Consider the following 24396-nt stretch of genomic DNA (forward strand, 5'->3'; position numbering starts at 1 on the left):
GCAGAAAATGCGTTAAACGAAATAACTGGAACTATTCCAAATATCTGCATTTTATAACGGTGCGGAGGAACTCAGCTTCCCACAAGCCTTTGCGTCCTACGTCACACTGCGTCAAACCCGGATGATAAACAAAACCGGGTAGGTTTCTTACACTTTCAGCCTTTAACATTGAATGAAATTGCCAATACTGAGACTGGATCTCATTATATATCATTTTTCTTGCATCCACGTCAATAAATGGAAAGTTAATTTGCTAGATGATGGTTTTTGTAGTGCAAACAGTGATTGTGCTAGCCTCACTTGCACTTGTAAGCAAGTTCTATAAAGTCATTGCAGTTTACTACAGTCAAATGGTTTCACTAAACGTTTTAACTTTTTGACTCGTATTGACGTCGATATATATATTGTGTTTGAACTGGGAAGTGGATGATCTTGTTTCATTGCCATTGACCGCCAGAGACGTCCAATCCGTTTGATTTGGTCACATAGGATTGGACGTCTGTCATTGTCGTTGGCAGAAAACAAAACGTTGTTTCATCCCGGCTGTTTTTTTGTTTGTTCTAGAAACATTGCACAAACTAAGATGGAAATGGAACAACCAAAGATTGACAGTTCTTCAGCAGACACACCCACAGCATCTCAGTCCAAGAAACCAAGCCAGACGCATCAGGTACCAAAGAAACAACTCAACTCATCAAAAGGCAAATCTCACATTGAGGGAGAAGTCAAACCAAGACCCAGACCTCGTTACACGGATAAGGCGCGAAAGAATGCTAAAAATAAGAAGGACAAGACAGTAGCAAAGGATAACCAGCTGCCTGTTGAAAGAAACGAACCTGACCCAATGACAGGTAATTCTACTGTGGAGGCTGACTTGCTGCCGGGTCCAGAGATGAAGCCCAATGGACAACTGGACTCAGCAGAGGTTTTTGATGCATCTTGTCATGACGAAAGGGCACCAGAAGACAGTTGGGACACCTTATTTAATGATGATGGCGATTGTCTCAAAAATCAGCTTGAAGAGGTATGCCTTTAATGTATGTATGTGTGTAGTATATGTTTGTATGTGTGTATATGTACTTATTTGTCACCTATTTTTTTATGTCTAAAATGTATTTTCCTGTGTTTGTGTTGTGCGCTCTTGCTACTGTCACTGTGAATTTCCCGAGTTATCTAATCGAGTCTAATTTTCCCTTCTTCTTTCTTCCAGCTGTCATTGAATGAAGGTCGAAAGAAGCAATCAATCCAGGAGGCCAGATTTGATCATAACAATATGAAGAAATTTGATGATGACGACGTGGACTCTGAGGATGACCTCTCACACATGATTGAGATCTACGACATTCCTCCTGAGTTTAAATCAGAGGATCTTTCCAAATTATTTCAGGGACACCAGTATGTACATCTACCATCATTTTCACTCGTATAAATACTACCTCTACAAGATATCATTAAGGAAACCTGTGTCATACCTATACATATAAAGTATATAAAAAATAGGTAACAATGCATTTTACTTCATGATTCACTAAACGTTGATCCCCAGTACTAACGAGTTGGGATCATCTTCATATACGTTTATTTTTATACTTGTTCTTTTTTTTTTCATTTGCACCAAATCAGTGAGTCCTGTTTCTGGGTTCAAAGTCACCCAGCACAAACAGTTAAAAAAAAATCAGGTTTCTGCCAAAACGAGCAGCACCTTATTCAGGTGCTGCTCATTTTGGCAGAAACGTGATTCAGCAGAAATACACTTGTAAGACACCAGCTTGATGAGGTGCTGTTTTGTTTGGTTGGAAATAAATCCTGCATCCACAATGTGAAGTAGTTTAGAGATCTCTACTTTACACTCTTTTTTAATGTATTTTCAGGAAAAGAGGCCTTGATATCAAGTGGATTGATGACACACATGCTCTAGGTCTCTTTACAAGCACCACAGCAGGCAGGTTTTACAGTGAAAAACGAGAAAACTACTATATAAGGGATATTAAATGCCTACACATGTTTGTTCAAGTGGCAGGTTTTGGTAAAAAAATGTGGAGTGAATCACATCTAAATTTCATTGAGGACTGATAACTTTTTGTATGCATGGAATGCACACAAGAAAAGTCTAGTCTAACTTATTCTTTTATATCATTAAATTAAGCAACTTGCAGAGTAATGGGTGCTTCAGGTTTTCATATATGAAATGTCCTGGCATGACCATCAAGGTTCTAGGTTATGTTAGATGATCAGATTGCTGCCCAGTTAAGTGATTGTTGTTGTTTTTTTTCTCCCCATAGCTCGTGAGGCATTAAGATCTAAACATCCACTTATGAAGATACGCCCACTCTCCAAATCCACGCCAGCGACAAAAGCCTCAGCTCGTAGCTTCTCTGGTAAATTAACAACAGCCATTAATGATTTTTTTTCTTTTTCCATCTCTTATGGAAGGCACATTTTATCCTCTCATTTTCAGAGTCACCCCTTCCTGCTAAAGAGAGGCCTCAAACAAGTGTAGCTCTGGCTCACAGGCTTGTGATTGGTGCCCTCGGTGTGAAGAGCAATGCCACTAAGGAACAGCGGGAAGCCGAGAAGCGGAAACTGCAAGAAGCTAGAGGTACAGAAAATAACTCCGTACAGTGCACTCTCTGTGTTTGACTTGAGCATCTCTAAAAAAAATGATCTCATAAACAGTTTAATTTAGTGAAGTGGCTGCAGGATGGGTTTGAACAGGAAGCGTAGATCTGACCAAATTCTGAATGTGAACAATTTCCGAATGTGTTAATCCTTTAGAAAGGGCAAGTAACTAACTATTTGTCCAATGAGGACTTTCCCATGGTTGTGTCAAAAATTGTAAATGCAAAAAGTTGGAATGCATTAGAAAAGAGATGCACAGAGAGGGGAATCTGTTTCACAAGCACAAAGACAGGCGGCGCAAGTGAGGAAGTTTGGCATGCAAGTTTGGGCAGCGAGAACAAAAAAGGAATTTTAAACATTTTAAGGCTTGGTAGGTGAGTGGTTTGCAAGTCGGCCTCACAGTTCTTGGGCCAAGGGTTTGATCAAAGGTGGGTCCTCACTGTGTGGAGTTTGCATGTCAGTTTCCAGCTTAGTCTCATTTTTTTGGATCCTACTTGCAAAGTTTTAATGCCAGAAGTTTTGTTTGAATTTTTTTTTTTTTAAACCAACCTGATGCCCTGTTAGACTTGCCATTTGCGTCATGCATCAGTATGCTTTTACCACATGTGGGCACTCTTCTACCACTTAGCAGCTCAAGAGCAAAGTGGCCAAGAAACCTAGGACCAAAATGAAGTCGCCCTCTGTCCACTGTTGTGTGGCTCAAAGAAAGTCTATAATCAGCACAGCAGCCTTTCCCTTCACAGAGGGACCATAAGTATATAGGCACAATAAACCACCAGTGGCTGTCCACTGAACTACCAGCCAGGGAGGCAAAAAAACTCCTTTGTTCTTAGTATGGATGTCCCATGGAGCTCTTTTGGAGCCATTGCATCTTGCCCTGAACATTTTGTCCCCAGTTTTGCTGCCACGTGTCATCGTGTCCACATCCGTATTTAGGGTCTCAATCAAATTTATGCTTGACACGAGCGACCACACAGATTGGCTAACTATTCAGGATGTCAAATTGTCTCTTTATGATTTATCTTACAGAACAAAAGCGCCTGGCAGCCAAACAGAGGGAAGATGCTTGGGAGGGAAAGTGACTGGAGAGAAAACTCCTCCACTTTGATTCACTTGACTCCTTTCCGACCACGCATGAAGACATGTAGTCCCGTCATTATCTAAGTGTGCAGTGTTATACATGACTCTAGTCATGTTTTTTTTTCATGAAGAGCCAAATTACCTCAACTCGTTTGGTAATCTAACATTAGAAAAGAGACATGAATTCATGGAAACTTATAAGTAGCAATGTGTCTCACACGTTTTAGTCAAGATAATTACAGTGGCACCTCTCCTTAAGAAAATAATTGGTTCCAGAAATGATTTCATTACTTTAATTTTTCGGAAGTAGGGAAGCATTTTACATGAAAAAAGCCAATTCTACTAACTAATCACTTTAGAAATAAACATCAATTTTGCATGAAATATTAGTAACATAAACAAGGGATCCACAACCCTTGTTTATATTGCTTATATTTCATACCAAATTGTGAGAGAAGGCAAATGCTTGGCAATTGACAACATACAAACACAAATACAGCAAGTTAATATTTTGAATTCAAAAAAGTTAAAATAAGAATAACATTGGTTTGCGCACACACAAACGCTGCTAAGGAATTTTTAAAAACAGAATGTAACCTTAATATTTCATATGTAGAGATGTTCGTAAGTAGGGGTAACACTATTTTTAATTGAGATTTTTCTGTGAAGATAGAATTTTTTTATGTCACATTTTAGCAATTGAAACGCACATCGGGACATAACATGAATCTTCTTACAATGTGAAACACTTGAATTCAGTAGATTTTGGTAAATGTGTATATATTCTTATTTCGTATGTGCTTACAAGTTGTTTATCGTCCTTAAATTCAGGATAGATCATTGTCATTGTCTGCATGTAGATACTACATGCATTATGTCACCTTTCTTTACCTTTTTAAATCATATTTTAGGTCTTAAAGAGGGAGCAATAGTACTAGTGTCTTCTACATTATCTCCTGTGTAAGGAACCCCCCAGTGACTCTTGGTGAGTGTTTTCAAACATGTTTATATGAATTATTTCCTCTGTACGTGACAGACTTGGTTTTCCCCAAGTGAAAAAATGTTCTATATGAACTGAAATAGATCATAGTTTGATAGTTGATGTTTCAAGAGATCTGTTTTGAAAGTAAGGGACTTGATGAAGTCAAATAAATAGTAGACCAGCCTTTAGATGAACCATTTTAATGTGTTAGCTTGTGCAGAGATGCCATTTATTCAGATTTTCATTGAAAGAAATCAAAGCAATTGTTCTACCATGTTGCAATTAAGGAATACTTGCCCTCTAAAATTAAAACAAATATCGACCAAATATGATAAATTGGCCAAAAAGGAGATGGACCTCCCTTTATGTTATTCCTGCAGCTGAATCATCACCATGTGTTAGCCAAACCTTGAGTCACAATATGATTCTTTGCATACACCACAGCGCTGTCAACTTATTCCCACACAGGCAGAGATCATCACTCAAAAAATGTTGTACGGTTCACATATGAACTTTTATATCATAGGGTAAATAAACAGCCTCAGGCCAAATAGGCATGTATCTCTCCTATGTTTAAGTGAACAGTCAGGCATTCTATTTCAACGAATGGTGCATTATTTAAGTTAAAACTGAGCCAATAAGAAAAATAACAGGGCCACTCGATGATGTTTTAAGTGAACAGTTTACTGTAAGGAAACCCTCAAAGATAATAGTATTGTAGGATGTTATGCTATAGTGTTGGTGTGACTGAAAATGACCCATGTGTCTAAAACAGTCATGGGAGAGTTCCCTGTGTGCATTGCGTGCGTAGAAGTAGAGGTGGTTGGAACAGGCCATAAAATACAGGTTAGCCGAGGCTGCCTGGGAGACGATGGCAACAGCAGTAGCTTTTTTTAAGAGGCTTTTTAACTGCCAACGGCAACAATGAAGTCTAAGCATTGCAGTGATCTGATTGCACAATGCATCGTAAACAAGCGCAGTTCAATTTTAATGTCCATTTTAACTGACTTCTAGCATTATTCTTACGAAATCTGTTGGAAAAATAACCATTCCTTAAATAAGCATGTTTGTCATTCTGATGTTTATTCTTGTTCTTGCTCTACCATTTAAGTAATATTTAAGGCGCACTACTTTAGGGCATTTGATGTTCCCATTGTTGAACAAGTGTATAACAAACAAGTAAATGATCTGTCAATGAAATTAACAATACAAAACAAAGCCACACGGGACAATGCCATTTCAAGAGTACAATAAAATCTGCATAAATTAGAGACCTAACAGTATTTCAGAGAGGTAATATAAAACTGTACATGACAATACATGTGCAATACATTACAATATTTATTCAAATAAGGCAAAATAGCACCATGGAATAAAAAAAAGAGTTGATTTTCATTCAATACCAAAAAGCACATGTGTAACAGTAAATAATGCATTTGCAGTTGGAAATTTAATGCAATCAGACAAATTTAACCTCTGTCTATGTGGGCCTTCATATTTATGTACTGTGGTCATGATTTAATCCTTGGAATCATATTTAATGAGAAAACGTTTTCAAAATGGATATTAAATGAAAATGAGTTGACATTTTTTTCTTTTTTTTAACAATGCGTGCTTTCCTTTTTCTACTTCTCAAACTTTAATCATCTTGACTTGAACAACCTGACAGAATGCAACCAGGCATAAAATTCTTCCTCATTTATTTTTTGTCTCTCAACCTCTTTGTCTTGTTGAGGTGTGCTGCTGAGTTCTTCTTTCCTGTATCTGTGTGATTATCCTTTCACAGGAAATTGTTGGTGATCTGACGCTGGTGGTCAAACAAGTTTTCGATATCTGCGCTGTAAGCATCACCTGATGAAACAGAAGTAATTTATTACGTATTCAACAGTATATGTATAGAAACTCTTAGGTTATCTTGATTCCTCTCTTTTGGTCATAATTCTTCATCCCATTTTTTGTTTTTTTCTTGCATTCTATCTCCATTCCACAGGTTCCCTTTCATTCAAATCCCATCTCCATCCCATCCCGGAATACTGGACTCTACCTGCGTGGCATCCGAACATGTAAGCACGCGCTCCGTCATATTTGCACCGGCAGCGGATCACGTTGTTTTTGAAATCGGACTCAGACATATCCAAAGATGGGTTGACCTCCACCTGTAAAAGGAGAGATAAATTCAGATCGGGGATGTTTTTCATGGGGGTGACTGAGGAAACCACAGGATAATTGTTCTCTCTTTTTTTAAATAGCTCAAATTAGGGGTTGAAATGATAAATGACATCACTTCCCACTGTTATCTATGCAAGACACAAAAACAGTCGACAGATGCAGATGACAATTTTGGTTTACATTCACGGTACAGCCTGTTATTAGAGTGTAGTCGTGCTTGGTTGCAATGACTTGATGTTTTCCATCCTGTCTGTACTGCCTGCCCCTATTAAGCACATACTAAAAGTTTATGTCCCACACTGCACACATCAAAGTAGTGTGACATCAGAAATGCCACACACTTTGGCAACCAGTACATAACCTACTGTCAATACTAGTATTAGTCTTTTGAATTGGTTTATAGGCCTAATTAGAGTCTTGTTGAAGCCATTGAATATTTCTCTTTAAAGTTTATTTTAAGATAATGTAAAAAAGAAGTCAATTTTAGACATTATTCCTGTTTGTCGTTCTTTAAGTGGAATACAAAAAGGTGATATCAATTTTAAGAAGGATCCATCAAGCTTGAGTCAATGTTACTCATCACTTCCACCATTGTATTCCTGAAAATGGCTACCATTCTTGTTTGAGGCCACTCCCAGCTGGTGAAAGAAAGCTGAGCAAGCATCCGCAAGCTCCCTCCCTCCATTTTCACTTCTTATGAAATTTACGGACAACTGCCAGGTCACGTAGTCACAAAACGCAAGTTTCATAAGCGTAGGTAGTTTAATGTCCAGTTGTGGTCTTGTTGCCGCCTGAGCGCCATGCAGACGGACATGCACATGTCTCATGCAAGCATCTTTGATAATGCAAAAAAAGCTGAGAAACTAATTAGAAACCACAAGCAACATCTACGTGGTGCCACTTAGCTTGCCGTAAAAATAGAACAAATGACAGAGCGGGAAAACAGATGAGTAGGTCAGAACAGTAGATTGGACGTTTAGGAACACACAAGACCAACCAACTTCAGCATAAAAAAAAATAAATAATGTGAAGTGCTGGGAGTTTGTCCGCTCGCCAATAGCTCCACTTACTCTCTAATAGTAGGTCTACTTTCTATATAAAGCTATATTAAATATGCTCTTCTGAAATAAACACAAACCCTGAAAAAAGATGCATACAGCATACCTGAATGGCCCAATGCTAACCCAACACCCACTTTGCTACAATTATAGTTGGTTATCATTTTTTTTCTATGCCAAATGTGCTTGCAGATTTTAAACTTCTGTGTTTCACACACTTTGATGCCACCCTTAACTTGCCAGCCCATTTTTTGATATTTTTGTGATTTAAGAAAAATACCTTGAAAATATCACCAACTTACCTGGAATACATATTCACCAGGACGCACGTCTGTGATGTCGATCCACTGGCAGTCAATATCATGGCGGTAAGTATCCCAGCAGCCGACTGTGATGCCTTGCTGTCCCATGTTGTAGCAGGAATATCGCTTCTGGAGACCTAGGGAGTCAGAAAATATGTATTACTGAACAAGTACCTCGGTAGGTGACTTAACAATTGGACATTCTGGACAAAATGTTTAATGGTTTCAATGTATCTGACCATCAGGGCAGTAGGTGTCCTCCAGACAGAAACTGGCTTTGTGACCCTCAGCCACTCTAGTTCCATTGAGAGTCAGCAGATCGTAGTGGGTGAACACCTCAATGCTGTGGTAGTGTCTAAGAAATGAGAGAGGGCAAACTTTTATTCAAAAACACAGCTACGTTAATGTGAATATTGACCGAATTCAATCATTTAAGAGAGTTTTTATCAAAGAATAAAGAAGCATAAAAGTAACTTTCTAAATTGTGAGATAACCCTTTTACAAAAGAGTTAAAAAAGGTTCTGGACAAAAACAAGTGATTGTTGCATACTACAAATTTGTTTGGGAATGTGAGTAATTAAATTCCATGCTGCGGTAAGTGTCGGTACACAATTGACTTTTTCAGTTGGACAGTTGTGTTTTTCTTTTGTCTGAGCAACACATCATTCCTAAACAGTTGCATAACATTTTATTTGGGCAGTAAAATTTCGATTTCTTAATATAGCAGAGATGAATCCTGTAGTAGTGTTACAAAGGCGTTTCACATTGAGTTGTTTATCTGTTTGCTAACGCTCTGTCTCTCGTTATAGAATCATTCCCGCAAGAGGCCCCGGCTAAAGTAGGAAACCAAACCAATCTGCTGGCTGGTTGGTTGAGGAGGAAATTATTGAGGCTGGAAAAAAAAACTCAAAACTCTGCCCCTTTTGTTTTCGGAAACAAAACCTCAGCAGCTGACTAAAGAACTTAGGCTGTTCCATACCTGTCAACTGGTACGTTCTCGCCGTAATTGGTACAACTGAAAGCCCATTTTTATATTGGTACGCTGTACACATGAAAATGGTACGCTAAACGGTGATTTTGAGAAAAAAAAATAAATTAAGGCACTTTCTAGCCATTTTTCACCATCCGCCATTGTTTCTTCCCGGAAACGCATGTCTGCCAAGTGATATATGTACCGGCGCCTCTGATTGGCTAAAAAAAAAAGATCATGATAAACATTTCGTTTTGTAACACTTTCACCATGTGATTTCCGTTTCCTGTTCCCTTGTTTATGTTTACTTTCATTTTCACTTGTTGTTCGTGATTTTTTACAAAAAAGTAAAGTGGTAAGATTTTCCATGTATTTATACATATATGTAAGGGCGAAAACAAAATTTGGTAAGATCACAAATGGTTCGAGGTTGACAGGTATGCTGTTCTGAGGATAGTCTTAATGCTGATATTAAAAAAAATAAACAGGTATTCAATTAAAAAAATGTTATTGTCTAAACCAAATTTTACAGTGTTACAAATATTACACAGTTGAAGTGCATAGTGTTGAAATACATCCTACCTGTGACACTGATGCCAAACCCAGTTCTCCCTGGACGCCCTTGGTTGGAAATCAGCACGACCAACGTTCATGATACGAGAGGAAAATCTCAGCAATCGGCGGTGTCCGTAGGGCCAATTCATCCTGGCAGCAGAAGACGAGAGGCATTTCTCCTCATTAGCACAAGAGAGCAGGTGAAGAGGTCTGTCTTCCAGGTAGGACGACTCCTGGAGCAGCTGAGCATCCACGACCAAGTCAGGAGCAGCTGTTCATGGTATACAAGAAGGAGTTCAAAATCATTGGCCATAAATATATCTGTCCCTTCAAAAAAAATGTTTCTGCTCACTTTCCACGCAGGTGACTCCAGCGGCTTTCTCGTTGCCACCTCTGGGGCAGTAGACGTTTGAATTTTTGCTGCATTGCTGGATGGAGTATTCAGAGCCGGCACAGTGTGTTCCACTCAGAATCACGTCGTGAGCATCACCTGAGTTGGGCCAGTACCACGTTTCCTGTACAAACAACAGTTTCTAAACAGCTGAAAAGCTTAAAAAACAAAGAATGGTGCGCCACCTGAGGTTAGCTTTATTTTATGACTCCAAGCCCTACATATCAATCTACAGATTATCACATTTTACAGCCTTTTTCACAGTTTAAATCTGCCTTTTAAATGTCCCAATAACACTACCAGCCTATTTTTTTCCATGTGCAACCCTATTTTCAGCTTGTTTTCCTTGAGCAATTCGACTGATTTTTCTTTGCCTACTTTTTATTTTCAGAGTGCTGGAAGTGAACCTTCTAGAAGCCTGTAATTACCTCCGGCCTCGGTAATAACACGGCACAGACATACAAACCTAGCACAGAGTGAAGGGAAATGTGGGAGTACAAATGATATGTGCCAATACAGGGAGTGACACAAAGGTTGATTGAAGCCACTATGTACGCAAAATTACCTGGTGAGCTCTGGCGGCAAAACCCAAGCCGAGTTGACGGCACACCACCATGGCCTCGTTGATTCCCCAGTTCTCGCTGCAAATAGAACCCCAGCGCTTCGATCCTCCGACCTCCAGCAACACCTCAACGCGACCCTCTGATCTGTCTCGTCCTCCTGCCAGCCTCACCTGAAACCAAAAGAGTGTTTTTGTAAGATGATCGATCGCCCTTGACGCGTGTAACTATTTTTTTGTGTCTCACCGTGTTTTGTGTGCCCGTGTAGGGGACATTGCATCGGACAGCAGCATCTTGGTTATGCTTGATGGTGTACAAAGGCACCGGTTTGGAAGCACATTCAGTCAAGGACCTCTCCCTGCCTGTGCACTGGACACTGTTCATGTGGATTGGTCCGGAACCTAAAATGGCATTTCCAAAAATGCAGGTAATTGAAATAATTGAATGTATTATGACCCTTCTTTATCTTAGTAGAGCGATTTGTGCATTCCAATCATTTGAGGAGCCAAGTTTCTTAAGTTATTTGTGAGAGTTCAGAATAATGTGCCTAGTACAGATTTACTTTTGTCCAATTTACAGAACCCTCTGTCCTGCTCACCACAGCCAAAAATCTTTGAACTGACAGAAGCTGTATGAGCCCACCGTTTTATTGAGTCTTATATGTTTTTTTCCACTCAAATAGCCACTGATGTCACTGTGCATTGAGTCAAATCACTCTTCAAACTCCAAACTGCACCACCCATGAGCCCTCCCAGAGCCCCAGCAAGGCCCAGACCACTCGCCTGTGTTTGTGCAACATGGCAAAATTAACTTTGTCAAGAAACATTTCAACCCACAGCTCTCCCCTCTGACATTACCCGTAGTCATTATTTAGACATAACACAAGCACAGCACCTACTTTAGGAAATTTAAAACGTTTCCATGAATTACTTCATTAGCCCGAGTGGAGAGCAGGAAATTCTACAACATTTACAGGGTCATGCTATGTTCTCATTTTGGTTGAAAGATAATGGCCAAACTGAGTTTAATTGGAGCAGATGTAGGGCAGGAAAAATGGACTGATTTTCTCTATGTGGAAGTGAATTTTAAATTGCTTTTGTTGGCATGGCAAGGTTTCTGGGGCCACAATAGGAGTATTACCAAGAGTAGGGTTATGCACTACGTGATGTGAGTTCCACATGTTCCACTAGTCAAACAAGTGGTTATTGGTAGATGCAGTCAACCATCGCAAGTCCAGTTGTGAACCCTTTGTCTAAGTTTATTCTCTGCTTGGGTTGACAGTATTTGCCAACTGACTATTTAAAATGCCCATTTAGAATTATTGCTGTTTAGTCTGACCTTGTTCTCATGGGAATTTTGTCAGATGTCAAACAAAAAGTAATGAACTGTAATTAGTCGAAAAACAACATATTTTGGGATTGCTTAAAGCTTTCTCTTGAAATTAATGAATGAAAATAATATGCCCAAACTCTAACGCCCTAACCATAACCACTTTCAAATTATGGGGAAATATAGGCGTCAACAGCAGAGTATGATGCCGAAAAAGTGACGTTCATGATGCTATGAACAGTTAGTACCATGATGATATACTGCTTTAGAGATATACCTTTTAAATAATCTTCTCTGATTATTTGTAAAAAGATTTGCGAAGGTTTCGTATGGATTTGATAGTTTTACGAAGTTGCCCATCAAACTGATTAGCACTGCGTGATCAAAGAAGGAATATTCTTGACTCTTGGCTTTGCTTGCGTTTTCCCATTCCTGAGTCCTAAACCATGTATGCTGAAGGCTCTAATTTGTGCAAAGGTGTTAATGTGAGTGAAAACGGTTATCCGAACCAGATGGAGAAAACTTGGCTCCAATAGAAAACTCTATGTAGATAGGCAATGCTGTAACATTTGCATTAATGGCAGAATGCTTACATACATATAATAAGTGTTCTGCTGCATACATGCACATCTACATGTGTAAGTTTCTTCTCACCCTCGCCCATTTGAGCCTTGGTTAGAGCCTCCTTGGCAGTTCCAAAGCCCAGCTCTCTGCACACCACACTGGCGTCGGTGATGTCCCACTGGTGGTCGGCCACGGTGCCCCACTTGCCCTCTTTCAGAACCTCCACGCGACCCTCCCCGACACGTGGCCCCGCTTTCAGGCGCACGTTGCTCTAGAAGAAAAGAAAATGATTAAACATTATATAGTTTGAAGCAGATTTAGATACTTCTTACTATAGAATATTTTGTTTTCCTCTTTGTGCTTTTACTCAAAGTACTTCCACCAATTTACAATGGCGAAGAACAGCAATGCATTGAGATTTGCAATAATTTGGACCTGTCACTTGCTCACTATAACAATCAAAAAATATACTTCTTTAAAATTTACATTGAAAATATTGTGAAATACTAGCATTCCAATCTATACCATTACTCTCTCATTGGTTGTACTATTGATGGTGTATACTGTATTGTGGGTTTCACTCCTAATTTCAGCATGAGGAAATCCAAACTGACCGATGCTGGTTGTGTTGGCTGTCTTCGACCATTGCGAGCAAACTGTGATCCAGCAACACAACGAACAACAGCGTGCATGCCTCCCGAGCATGGACCGTCTCTCCTGCGAACTGACAGCTGGGCCTGACACTGGGACAAGGAGACCTCCACTCCCTGACACTGCACCTTCTCCACCCAGTAAGCTTTCTTTGTAACTTGAGTCCTCAGTCTGAGAAGTAAAAATTGATGTGAAGTATACATGCGGTTGTAAAAACGGTGCGTCTAGAAGTACTGATTTTACCGTGATGATGGATCTGCCAGTTTAGAGTCCCACAGTTTCCTGAAAGTCAAAATTCAAATGAAATTAAGGAACAATACTCCCCCAAAAGAGGACATTTATGTATACATACACCAGCCAATACATCTTATGCACATTTATTTCAACTCATATTTTGGTCTTAAATTCATGTGTACCAACATTCACACATAGCCAGTCTAAAAGTGACAAGCTTAAAAAAGGGGACATTTGAGCTATATAAAGTTTGGTGTCATTTTTTTCAAGCACACTCACACCAAAGCTGACCACTTGCATCAACTAGAGACCACAAGCAGGTGCAGCCTCACGGACCCCCTTTGTGTATTTTGTGTGTCACAACACTGAGTAGACTTGTTTACTTCCACCACCAGACTAGTGATACAAATGTAAATATTGGCTTAACCAAAGTCGGGCATGTATTTTATTACGAAATCGGGGAATTCAAAGTCTTAATGCTAGTATGGGTAAAACATAAGCCTTTTTGTGAAGTATACAGTAAATCACTCTTGCATTGTATTTTTATATATTCTTATTTAGGGGTTTACTTTCTACTTTATATAGTAATGACTTTAGACCTTTAAAAATAATCAATTCTAAAGTATAAAGACTTTGTGCCATTAGTTTTTGCACTCTGTTGAAAATGTTTCATAACTTGGCAGTGGGGCAACAAGCCAGTATGGGGGTGTTAGTTCGTGGGGTTCTGAAGGGTGAGGTTAGTGGGGAGGAGGAGGTGAGAGTCACCCATATAATTGCCTGCCTTGCTTGGCAGTGTCTGCTGTGCGGTCGACTCGAGCACTAGCATGTTGCATCGCACACACCAGACGTGGAAATGTGCATGTCCATATCAACTTTCCCTTGGTCACCACCTCTTTAAAAAGTCTTTAAAGCTCAAAGTGACATGGCTACACAGCGTCATGCCTGGAAACAAGAGGTTGGTGATGTAAGACTCTCTAAAGATTTAATAGCATTTGCCCAAACTCTGAAAAAGCATGCTATTTTTATTCTGTAAGGAGGTCTTTGTCAACCCAACGATTTGAAGGAAAGGCAATCGGCATCAGCAATAAAGTGTTTTTAATTTGAATTCTTATTTTGTAACCTGAGGGAAAGTTGATTAAAGTAATCCCTTTTGTAACCCTGGCCACACAATCCCAAAAGCAAGATTGGAAAAAGTGGTTTAGTATAAAAAAAAAGAAGCGATAAGCTGTTATTATGTTGCGTTAGCATGACGCCGACTGAAAGAAGCAAATGGCTGTTTCAAGTGGTGGCAGGTTTGAGTGCCTCCATGCACGCATACATCAGACAGAAAGCATGCGAAAGTCTTAATCACACCCATTTTTACAGTCACTCAGTGCTAAGGTGTCAGTACTTTGGAAATAACCCTTCTGAACTTTTTCCGTCCTGCTTCTGGCGTTAAAAAAACCTCGAAATGAAATGGTAACTAAATTAGAAATGCAACTTCCAGGTGCCCAAATTAAAATATAGTAAGTGTCTTGTTCATCCAGTCTCAAGACCCCAAAATATAATGTGTCAATGTGAGTAAATCACATCAAAGTTTGAAGCCTCAAGCAAATATTGATCTCAAATAACGGAAACAACTTGACCAGAGGCCACCAGAAAATTCCTCTTGTGTAATTTCCTCCAAAAAAAAAGTTAGGTTAACAAAAAGCTGTTTACTACCCGCTCACCTGGCAAAATGCAACAACGCACACATTGGTTAATGCTATTTTTTTCCTTGAAAATGGAGCATTTGAATATTTGCAAGCTCAAAAATCCCAATAGATTAGAATGACTACTTTACATGTCCATTACGTTTTGCATACATGTAATCCTTTGAATACTTTATCTATATAATAGGAAGCCAGTAGTTTTGCATTCCCGGTGGATATCTAATTCAATATCCATCAGTTGGTGTAATATTTTCAGTGGTGTGTCCACATTAATTTGGGTAACAATTCACCATTGTTTTTGGACTTGACTTGTGTCCTTCATTGGTGATTGAAATCCATTTGTCACCTCAGGGATCATTGATTGAAGACCCACTTTCAACAATGTTTCGCTCACCTGTAATTTATTGATATGACTATTAACCATGTTGGATTTAGTCTTCTTGTGTTAGTGTTGGTTAGAATGTCCTCCAGTTCCTTCAGAATCAATAGCGCCAACTACAGTAAATCGCAACTGAACTGCTTCTTTAGACTCACCCCTGTACAGCCCATCATTTTCTACAGCCTACTATAATTAAGTTCATTAAAAATTTTGATTGGTAGTGGTGGCTATTAGTGTTAGACGTGAATCCGCCTTGTGTCCTACTGGCAAGCTGCTGGACAGGCAAGGACGAGGGGCAATTACTTGGAGACAAATGGTATGTCAGTGGTCAGTCCAGTTGTACTGCTAGCCAAGCTAGAAAAAGACGCCTGTGGGCAGCCACACACAGGACTGTTTGCATCTGCACATTGGCACGTGTATTTGTGTGCATACATGTTTTTTGTTGATGTAAAGTCTTGTCAGATCCATTTCTATGGAGGGGCTTGCTGATGAAGTCAAATGGAAAAAAAAATGCATTCATGTAGAGTGAATTCGCATATGAACCAGACGGTCTTTACAAATAAAAGTGTTTTTTTTACTGTCTGTCAAAGGTACTATAAAAATTGGTCTCTTTTGGGGAAAAAAAACTAGTCGTTTGGTGGATTTGGCATACACATTTTCATAGAACAAAATATTTGTCTTGAAAAATCACTCTACTATGATGTCAAGATTGACTGTGTTGCAAACAACTGGCAGCTGTTCAGTTAAATAAGTTAACATTGTAATTTACAGATGCTGATGCTTTTTAATGTGTAATTCTGGATCAGACATTAATAACACCCTTTCTTGGATTATTATCAAGGCATGGAGGCCTAGTCAGCCAATGGGCTAGACAGTCCTGGTGGACACTTGGTTTTGGCAAATACTGTAGTGGACGAGTCACGCCAAGTGTGGTCGTACTAACGGTAGCAGTTGTGGTTAGTGTCCCAGAAAAGGATGGAACAGCGATTGAGGCATGGGAGCAACTAGTCCGCAAAAGGAAGTATCTAAGACCACACTTTTCCATCCCTTTCATAGCCAGTGTCCAAATGTGTACGTGCACGTGCCTGCAACCCCCTCCTACACACACACACACACACACACACACACACACACACACACACACACACACACACACACACACACACACACACACACACACACACACACACACACACACACACACACACACGCACAAACAGACACTTACTGATTCACTCACCTGTAGGCGTTCTCATCAAACGCTTCAGCAGAAGGGAATCCCAACATGCCGCAGACGACACGACTGCTACTGAGGTCCCAGCCGTGATTACACACATGACGCCATTTCCCAGCGTGCTTCACTTCCAGCACTCCTTCGGAAAGCAGACCGCCACGGTTGCCAGTTAGCACGGCTCGCAGACGGACCTCTTGCAGTTGGACACCAGCACCACTCTGTAAACATTTCATACAGTTAATGGAGGATCTCTAAGATTTATCGATTCGAGGAAGACATTTTAATTAGGAAACAGAACAAATAGTGTGTTTGTTGCCTCAAAGACACATTCACAGCTATTTGAGCTCCCATTGGTTTTCTAGTTTTTTGATTCTGCTGTACGCTGTGAAAAGTAAATATCCAGCAGTAACTTATTCCTGAATCAAAGAAAACTGACTGGTAAATGACCAAATTGTACAAAAATGCTGTCAAGGCCTCGAAATTGTGAATTCCTCTGAAGACAGGTTATTTACCCAGAACATGGTGTTTTTACATATTTTACCTGGATGTACTGGTTATCCGACTCCAATCCGAAATCTGGATGAACAGGATCTGTTTCGACATGGTTCCCATTGTTTGGCTGATGCCTCTCAGATTGGGCCGGGGAATGTGTCTGCCTATTGGACTCTCTCTCAGGCTGGCGTCTGGGTGCAGGTGCTCCTCTCGGTGTTTCCTCCTCCCGCCTTTGGGTGGAACTGGGCGCTGGTCGTGAAGATACCTGCTGACCCCTGTACCTCAGTGGGATCTGGATCTCGTGGCCGTTCTCCTGCGGCGAGATCCTGTTACGGCGTGAAGTTGGGGGGTTGCGATGGAGTGCGATCTCGTGTCCTCGACTGGGAGGAGAAGGAACATTAGATGAGACGGGTGGCTGGGCTGGTTGCTGCGGGGTGCTCTCTCTGGGTTCTGTCTGCTCGGTTCTGGAAGAAGAAGAGACCTCTGCTCCTGAAGAGCTTTGCCTCCTTTCCGGGCCACAAATAATCCCCAGATCCTCAGAATGGGTACAGTCATGGACTCCCCAACCGTTGGAGCCGCAATCTGTGATAGAGCGCTCATTGCCTCTGCAGTTCACATTGTCCAACCAGATCTGACCTGAGAGCAGAGAGCGTGGCAAGAGAGTTCTCGCACAAACTAAAACCTCCAAACATGGTGTCTGACTTACCTTGTCCCTGACCAAACCTGGTACTGTGAGCCCAAGTAAGACTGCGTTGAAAGCCCAGCTGTCTGCATACCACATTGGCCAGATTCAGATCCACCTGGTCATCACAAACGGTGCCCCACACGCCATTGTGGAACACTTCCAGACGCCCTTCGTTGGCATCGGGGCGCCCTGTACCCACAAGCCGCACTTGCACCTGTTGTGCAAGGAGCCCAGAGGGATAGAGAAACAGCAGCAGGAATGCAGTGGATAGGGAGCTGAGGAACAGCATCCTAGGGAAGAGAAAGAGATGGTTAGGAAAGAGAAGTATACTCTCCCTTGAGGCGAAGACTAGTAAGAGAGACTCCAGAATAAAATACACCGCAAAATTCCTGCAAAGCCCTATTGAAATTCCTCCCTTTCACACAGCATATAATTACAAATTGCTCTTCTTTCCCTAGAGTGGCATTCAGGTATTCTATAGACGTTTTTGGGGGATTTTTAAAAATAATATTCTTGGTGATTTAAAGCACATAAAAATGTTTGAGAAGCGGTCCTCAAGCTGGCTTAACCAATGAGTGCGAAAGGGCTCACAGAGCTAAAAGTGGCCTCTCCATCCAGCCAAAGAAAATGTTGGCTTTCCGCAAAGCATCTAGTTTGCGTGCATGCGTTTCGCAAGCAGACACAAAAGCAAACAAACACCATCGTAATTTTTTTTTACCAACAACGTATAGGATATAGATCTTCGTAAAGCATTCGTTTTTGCCGTAGTTACGGATGAATATTTTTATCTTCTTAGACAATGAAACCTGTTGTCTTTCCAATTTATGCATGCATTACCTACTTGAAATACTGCACCGTTGTAAATTCAACTAAATTTAAATGACAAAGTGAGCTCCCTACCATGTGGAAAATGAACTATAAGGAAAATGTATTTAAGAGGATTTTCGCTATAGAGGAATTCACCTAAATATGTGTATTCAAGAAGAGACATTAATGAAGAGAAACTTACCTATCTGTTGTTCTCAACCTGGAGTCACAGGGAGGAAAGGAGTAAGGGAGCACTGGATGAAAAAAGCAATGCCTTTTGCTCCTTGTCTCTCTATTCTCCACATTACCCTCCCTCTTTCCTTTTTTGTCACACCCTCAGATGGACAATTTTAGCCATCCCTCCCCTTTGCCTCATTTCACATATTTTAACATAATCAACTATAAAGTCAAGACAGTAAAATCCTTAAAATATAGCTGTTATTGCAGTAAATCTATAAAATAAATGAATATATGAGGTCCTTAAAGTTCATTGTACATATACTTTATTAATACATTTGGATAGTAGTACTAAATTAAGGTCCCTTACACTCCACAAAGGTCACATTCTGAGGACACGTGAGTGTGTTAACTTATGCAAGTCCATATTTTGCTCATATAAAGTCCTTAGGTGAAAATGCAAATGCTACTTCACGGTGTTTTTAACTAACCCACGATCCAATCCAAAAACGACATGCTCGCACCAGGGGCCCTGTTTTGCAACGGCAGTAATGTTGTGGGTGTTGTCACCACCACAATAACTATATCTGATGTGCTTGCTTTTTTTGTTTTGTTTTTTTCTGGAGTTTCATAAGCTCCAGTCGTGGCGGCCTTAATTTATTTAAATCCAAGAGTACAGCTTGTGTCCTCTAAAACACCCCAAGGAAACCAAATCTTGTGCACAAGTTTCTTCAACCTAGTATGTGTACACTTAACTTACTCCTAATCTTGTCACACAAAGTAATTAATTTGCAGTTCATTACAATTGCAAATACAAAATGTGACATTTAATTGTGACAATTAATGTTGACTGTTTTAATTGCTATGACTGAATTGATTTTAAAAACTATAGTATTTTATAATTTGAGTTTCCTCTGGGTTTCCTCCCACTTTCTAAAAACATGTGTAGTAAGCTGATTGGACACTCTAAATTGCCCCTAGGTATGAGTGAGTTTGCATGGTTGTCCGTCTCCTTGTGCACTGCAATCTTGGCTGGCTACTGATTCAGGGTGTTGTCCCCCCGCCTCTGGCCCGGAGCCATATGGGATTGGCTCCAGCACCCGCGGCGACCGTAATGATGATAAAGCAGTTCAGAAAATGAGATGAGATTTGCAATTTGAATGTATCTTTTCAAACCTGTAGACAGTGACCATACAATTGGAATCCCCATGTGATGATAATATAGGCAAATGAGGCTCATGGGCTCCCTCTTGTGTAATTAATCCACACTATGAACCAGACTCTTACTGAACCACCAAAAAAAATCTACAAAACGTGAATTAGTTGTAATTATTGAAACACTTAAAATGACAACATTCACGTCAACCATTAAACAAAATAACCCTGAACCCCCCCCCCCCCCCCCCATGTCCCTCCCCCCAAAAAACAGCATCATTCACATTTCATAACAAGCTCTTGACTCCAACCCACATTAATTGTTGTTAACAAACCATTACACAGTGGACAAAATTTTAATTTGTTATTACTGTAGAAATGACAAGATACATTCCCTTTAGTTTTCAATGTTTTGGATAATGTAATTAAGAAAATTCAAATAGGAAACATGTCATTTCTCTCATGTTGTGCAACGTAAACATAACATACCAATAAGAATGTGCAGAAGTGTACTCAGACTGAGTGGGCTTTTCAGAGTCCAAACCTGCCTAACACTGCAAAACGGCAAATAAACACACAATGTACAAAACTCATTTGTTCAGTACCCTGAAAGTTTGGATATTGTCGGATACAATTTGCGTTGAGTCATGCATTTCTCTCTTTCGATGAAAAGTGTATAGGATTTACACTTTATGTCTTTCTCCAGAGCCATGCGGACGTTTTCCAGGTTGGAAAGCGAATTGCGGGCGTCCCTCAGTTCCTGGTGCAGCGAAGCAAGGGTCTCATCTATCTCCCTCACCTCCCCTTCCAAGCTGTGCTCAGATGGGAAAACCGCCACGTTAGGCATTCGGGTATGAGTTTGCGCACGTGCATATATGTGTATATACTATACCTAATCTGTGGTTCATCCCTGCACAGCTCCATATTGGGTCTTCGAAAGCGTTGGAACAGCCTGGACTCAACCACCCTCTGCGGGGCATCTTTATCATCAATGGCTTTTTGCAGAGCCACTATGTTCTTCTCCTGATCTCCAATCTGCTCCAAGGTCTGCACATGAGTGTGACACACAAAATAGAAAATGTTAAGGCTTGGACTGCTAACTATTTCCAAACTGCACATACTGCACTGTGGGGGTGTGTGTGGACCTGCTTAAACTGCATTTCTAATTGGATCTTGGCATCCATCTGTTCAGCACAACGCTGTAGGAAAGCTTGGTTCACATTGGAGCATTGGACCCTTAGGTCCTTGGTGGTATCCAATAGCACCTGCTGCACCAGCTCACTGATACGCAATACATAGAGACAAGTTTGTAACCTGGGGATTTGGTTCTTGAGGCCCCAAACATGAGTCCCAACGAAGCGCTAGCCTGAGATCTTTAGAGGCCTGCTCTTCGCGAAAGGCTCTGAACAGGTTGTCCTGTGAAAACTGTATCCAAGAAGGGACATTAGACATCCTGTAAAACAAAGAAAGTTATTTGCCACGGTCAATTCTCATTTCAAATTCAATGTATACAGTACGGTGTTACTCACTGCTCCATCATGGCGGCTGAAATGCCATGGTGTTGCGTATCCGTACTCCTATTGGTAAATCTTCCAGATTTAAGATCCAAGGCATAGGCCTCGTACTTATCTGACCAGTCAAACTCCAACGCCTGCTTAGCATCTCTGTTTAACCTTTTGCGCAAGCACCCAGAATTTCAAGTCAGTTCGCATTCATTTTCACAAAGTTTGCATATAACCAGGCTTGCAAATGCACCCTGCCCTGTCACACCCTTATCCTATCTTCCATCCACCTTTCTATCCAATTGGTTATCAGGTGCTTCCAAGCCCCAGATACTTCAAGCTAGGTAGCGAACAGTTTACATTCACCCATGTTTTATTTCTCAGTCCTTTTAAACCAGGGGTGTCCAAACTATTCTGCAAATGGGCAAAGTGGATGAAGGTTTTTTGTTCCAGCTGAAACCAGCACCACAACTTATTAAACTTTTAAGACACTAGAAAGACACCATGAAAACCTAAACCGACTGCAGCCTTTTGAGGACCGGTTTGGACACCCATGTCTTAAACCCTCTTCTGATCTCATTCTATTCACTTAATTCACTTACTGTCCACATGGAACTGGAAGCTAGGGGATAAGAGCTAGGTTAGTAGGGCCCAATCTTTTACTAACTTACTGTAGAGACCTAATGAGTAGCGAATCATGTGATACCCACTTCATCTGTGTAGCAACCTGGGCGATGGTTCTCTTCAGAAGAGCCTGGACATTCCTGATCAAGTCCACTTCCTAGTGGAACACACAAGTATTTGCTATGTGATTTGCGTAACTCTATCATAGGTGCTATTGACGGCGGTAGACGTCCAGTTCATTTTGTTTGTCGCTCTGTCTTTCAAAAAGGTTCCTGACCCCTGTTTTACTCTGAACAATTAAAAAAAGATGTATACAGTAATCCCTCAAATTTCGTGGATAATCAAAACTCTCCAAAGTAGGATCACCCCTATTCACCTGTACCTGTATTTCTACCCAGCACACTCACCTTGTACAGCTCCACCTCCACACAGTCCCGAACCAGGTCGGGCCCCAGTCGGCGGCTCCTGCAGGCCAGGTTATCGACGGAGATGGCGAAGGGAGTCTCGGTGGCGTCCAGCGCCTTCTCCAGCCTCATCTTGAGCGCCTGCAAAGCCGTGGTGTCGGACAGCAGCCGGGCGATGTGCTCCTGGAGGTCCGACTTCCAGCGATGGATGTCCTGCAGCCTCTCTCCCAGCAGGCGAGTCCCGTCCGTCTGGGTCTGCATGGTGGTGGCGTCCGTGTCGTTGCGCATCAGCCTGGAGTCCTCCTGGATGTTGCGGGACGCCAGGTGGTCGGCGCCGGCCTGCTGGAGGAGGCTGCGGTAGCTGTTGAACCACTCGGCCGGGGTGTATTTGGCGGAGCGGAAGCCTGCAGAGGCTAGACCCGAGGACGTCTCGAAGGGGGCCCCCTGCTCCTGCCGGGACCCCTGAGCCATCGCTCCGCCATCATAGTGTGGCTGAGACACTAACACCTCGGCGCTCATTTTCTTACAACGACTAAAACAATTCAAATAGAAGAGCAAAAGTGAGAAAAGACACCACTAATGGCAAAGTCAGCGACAGAAAGTGGCGAGTTTGTTGACGGGTTGCTTGGATACAAGAAACCCGAGCAAGTAAGTGTGGCATTCTTAAATGATTCAATCGTGCGTGTTCTTTATAAACATGTTCAATTATCTGACCTGCACATTATTTGCTCTAATGTGGAGGAAGCCATAACGACTGATTGTTTCATGGAGTCGACAGATAGGATTGTTGGATGATGAAAGTTGAACTAGTAACTAACTGACTGGAGTTGATCTCACTTGGACGGGCGATCTAACGACTCTTTCGGTTTTTAGTGTGACGCTGTGTAACAGAGCCCTTTGAGAACTGCGTTCTGCCAAGTGTGCTCTACTATACCTGATCTCATCCCGTCATCCAGGTAAACGTCTGTGATGCACGTTGTCGCACGATTTACAGTCGTCATGTTTAGGATTTGCCTATTTAGTTATGCGCTTTTGAGTGCGCGCTTGCATGAGAAAAATATGTGACCGCCAGAGGGCAGCGCTGGTCTACATCCATCACTTTAGTTAGTTCAAGAAGGCGCATCCAAATGTACTTTGCTTTCCTTTTCTGATGATTGACAGACTTTTTATAATAGGCATCGTTTCGAGACATTGTTGACCTTAATATCCTTTAAATCCTCTCTTTTTTCTTAATTCTTTAAGTGAAAAACTAAGAACAAACGAATTTAGTCAAATCTTTAAATTCTATATAAACTACATATACATTATATACATAAGAATGAAATATGGTCTCATTCAAATAAAATGATTGAATAGTTTCTTTAAAAATGTCTAAAATAGCAATATTGTCAGATTTTTTCAATGATAGCAGGATGATTGATTAGTCATTTAATCAAATTTAAATGTGATCTACATTTTGAGGGAACTTAACGATGTAGTTACACCGTATTCTTAGTGCATCTCCTCCATGTGCATAGGTTTTCTTCCCAGTGCACACCTACAACTTAAATGTAAAGTGCAGAGTCATAAAACAGTGACAACAGCTGGCAAAACGTTAGTAAATCCCAGTCAAATGCCCCCACACCCACCTACCCTGCACTAGACGCAATCAATCATTCTCTGGAAGGTGAGATCCGGTTCAACTGTGCGCATCTGTCCTTCTGGATAGCAGCCATATTTCCAGCCTAAAATATTTTTACCACCCTTCATAAATGCTGACCCCACTAAACAACCACACTGCTG

The 24396-nt window shown here is 41.0% G+C and overlaps 3 protein-coding genes and 1 long non-coding RNA gene across 6 annotated transcripts; 2 read left to right on the plus strand and 2 right to left on the minus strand.

Moving 5' to 3' along the window:
• The first annotated feature begins 46 nt into the window (after positions 1 to 46).
• On the plus strand, positions 47 to 6266 carry r3hcc1l (R3H domain and coiled-coil containing 1-like). The gene is made up of 7 exons (XM_077718785.1): positions 47 to 138; positions 565 to 1024; positions 1211 to 1395; positions 1872 to 1942; positions 2283 to 2378; positions 2459 to 2599; positions 3649 to 6266. Exons 1-7 carry the CDS (start codon positions 122 to 124, stop codon positions 3699 to 3701), a joined length of 1023 nt encoding a protein of 340 aa, XP_077574911.1. The 5' UTR covers positions 47 to 121; the 3' UTR covers positions 3702 to 6266.
• LOC144197992 (lysyl oxidase homolog 4-like) lies at positions 5740 to 19027 on the minus strand. The gene is made up of 15 exons (XM_077718763.1): positions 18955 to 19027; positions 17967 to 18235; positions 17310 to 17896; positions 16775 to 16986; positions 13474 to 13512; positions 13194 to 13401; positions 12670 to 12850; positions 10933 to 11087; positions 10692 to 10859; positions 10088 to 10250; positions 9763 to 10006; positions 8450 to 8565; positions 8211 to 8347; positions 6726 to 6837; positions 5740 to 6532 (listed from the first exon to the last, which is right to left on the minus strand). Exons 2-15 carry the CDS (start codon positions 18232 to 18234, stop codon positions 6462 to 6464), a joined length of 2661 nt encoding a protein of 886 aa, XP_077574889.1. The 5' UTR covers position 18235; positions 18955 to 19027; the 3' UTR covers positions 5740 to 6461.
• LOC144198009 (uncharacterized) lies at positions 9790 to 20926 on the plus strand. Its single transcript, XR_013326641.1, has 7 exons — positions 9790 to 10015; positions 10099 to 10316; positions 10518 to 10565; positions 10646 to 10881; positions 10955 to 11113; positions 13173 to 13370; positions 20791 to 20926. It is a non-coding gene; the product is annotated as an uncharacterized LOC144198009 (long non-coding RNA).
• On the minus strand, positions 20371 to 23789 carry tekt4 (tektin 4). 3 transcript variants are annotated; one of them, XM_077718778.1, is made up of 8 exons: positions 23549 to 23789; positions 22618 to 23146; positions 22297 to 22367; positions 21614 to 21757; positions 21451 to 21537; positions 21230 to 21365; positions 20977 to 21131; positions 20372 to 20896 (listed from the first exon to the last, which is right to left on the minus strand). In XM_077718778.1, the coding sequence occupies exons 2-8, from the start codon at positions 23131 to 23133 to the stop codon at positions 20683 to 20685; spliced, it is 1323 nt and encodes a 440-aa protein (XP_077574904.1). In that variant the 5' UTR covers positions 23134 to 23146; positions 23549 to 23789; the 3' UTR covers positions 20372 to 20682. The 3 variants fall into 3 exon arrangements, with proteins under 3 accessions (XP_077574905.1, XP_077574904.1, XP_077574903.1); XM_077718777.1 differs by lacking the exon at positions 23549 to 23789 and adding an exon at positions 23329 to 23537; XM_077718779.1 differs by lacking the exons at positions 21614 to 21757; positions 23549 to 23789 and adding an exon at positions 23329 to 23539 and having other exon boundaries at positions 20371 to 20896.
• Positions 23790 to 24396: the final 607 nt, after the last annotated feature.

The sequence above is a fragment of the Stigmatopora nigra genome, chromosome 6, assembly GCF_051989575.1.
Source record: "Stigmatopora nigra isolate UIUO_SnigA chromosome 6, RoL_Snig_1.1, whole genome shotgun sequence".
Classification (NCBI taxonomy): domain Eukaryota; kingdom Metazoa; phylum Chordata; class Actinopteri; order Syngnathiformes; family Syngnathidae; genus Stigmatopora; species Stigmatopora nigra.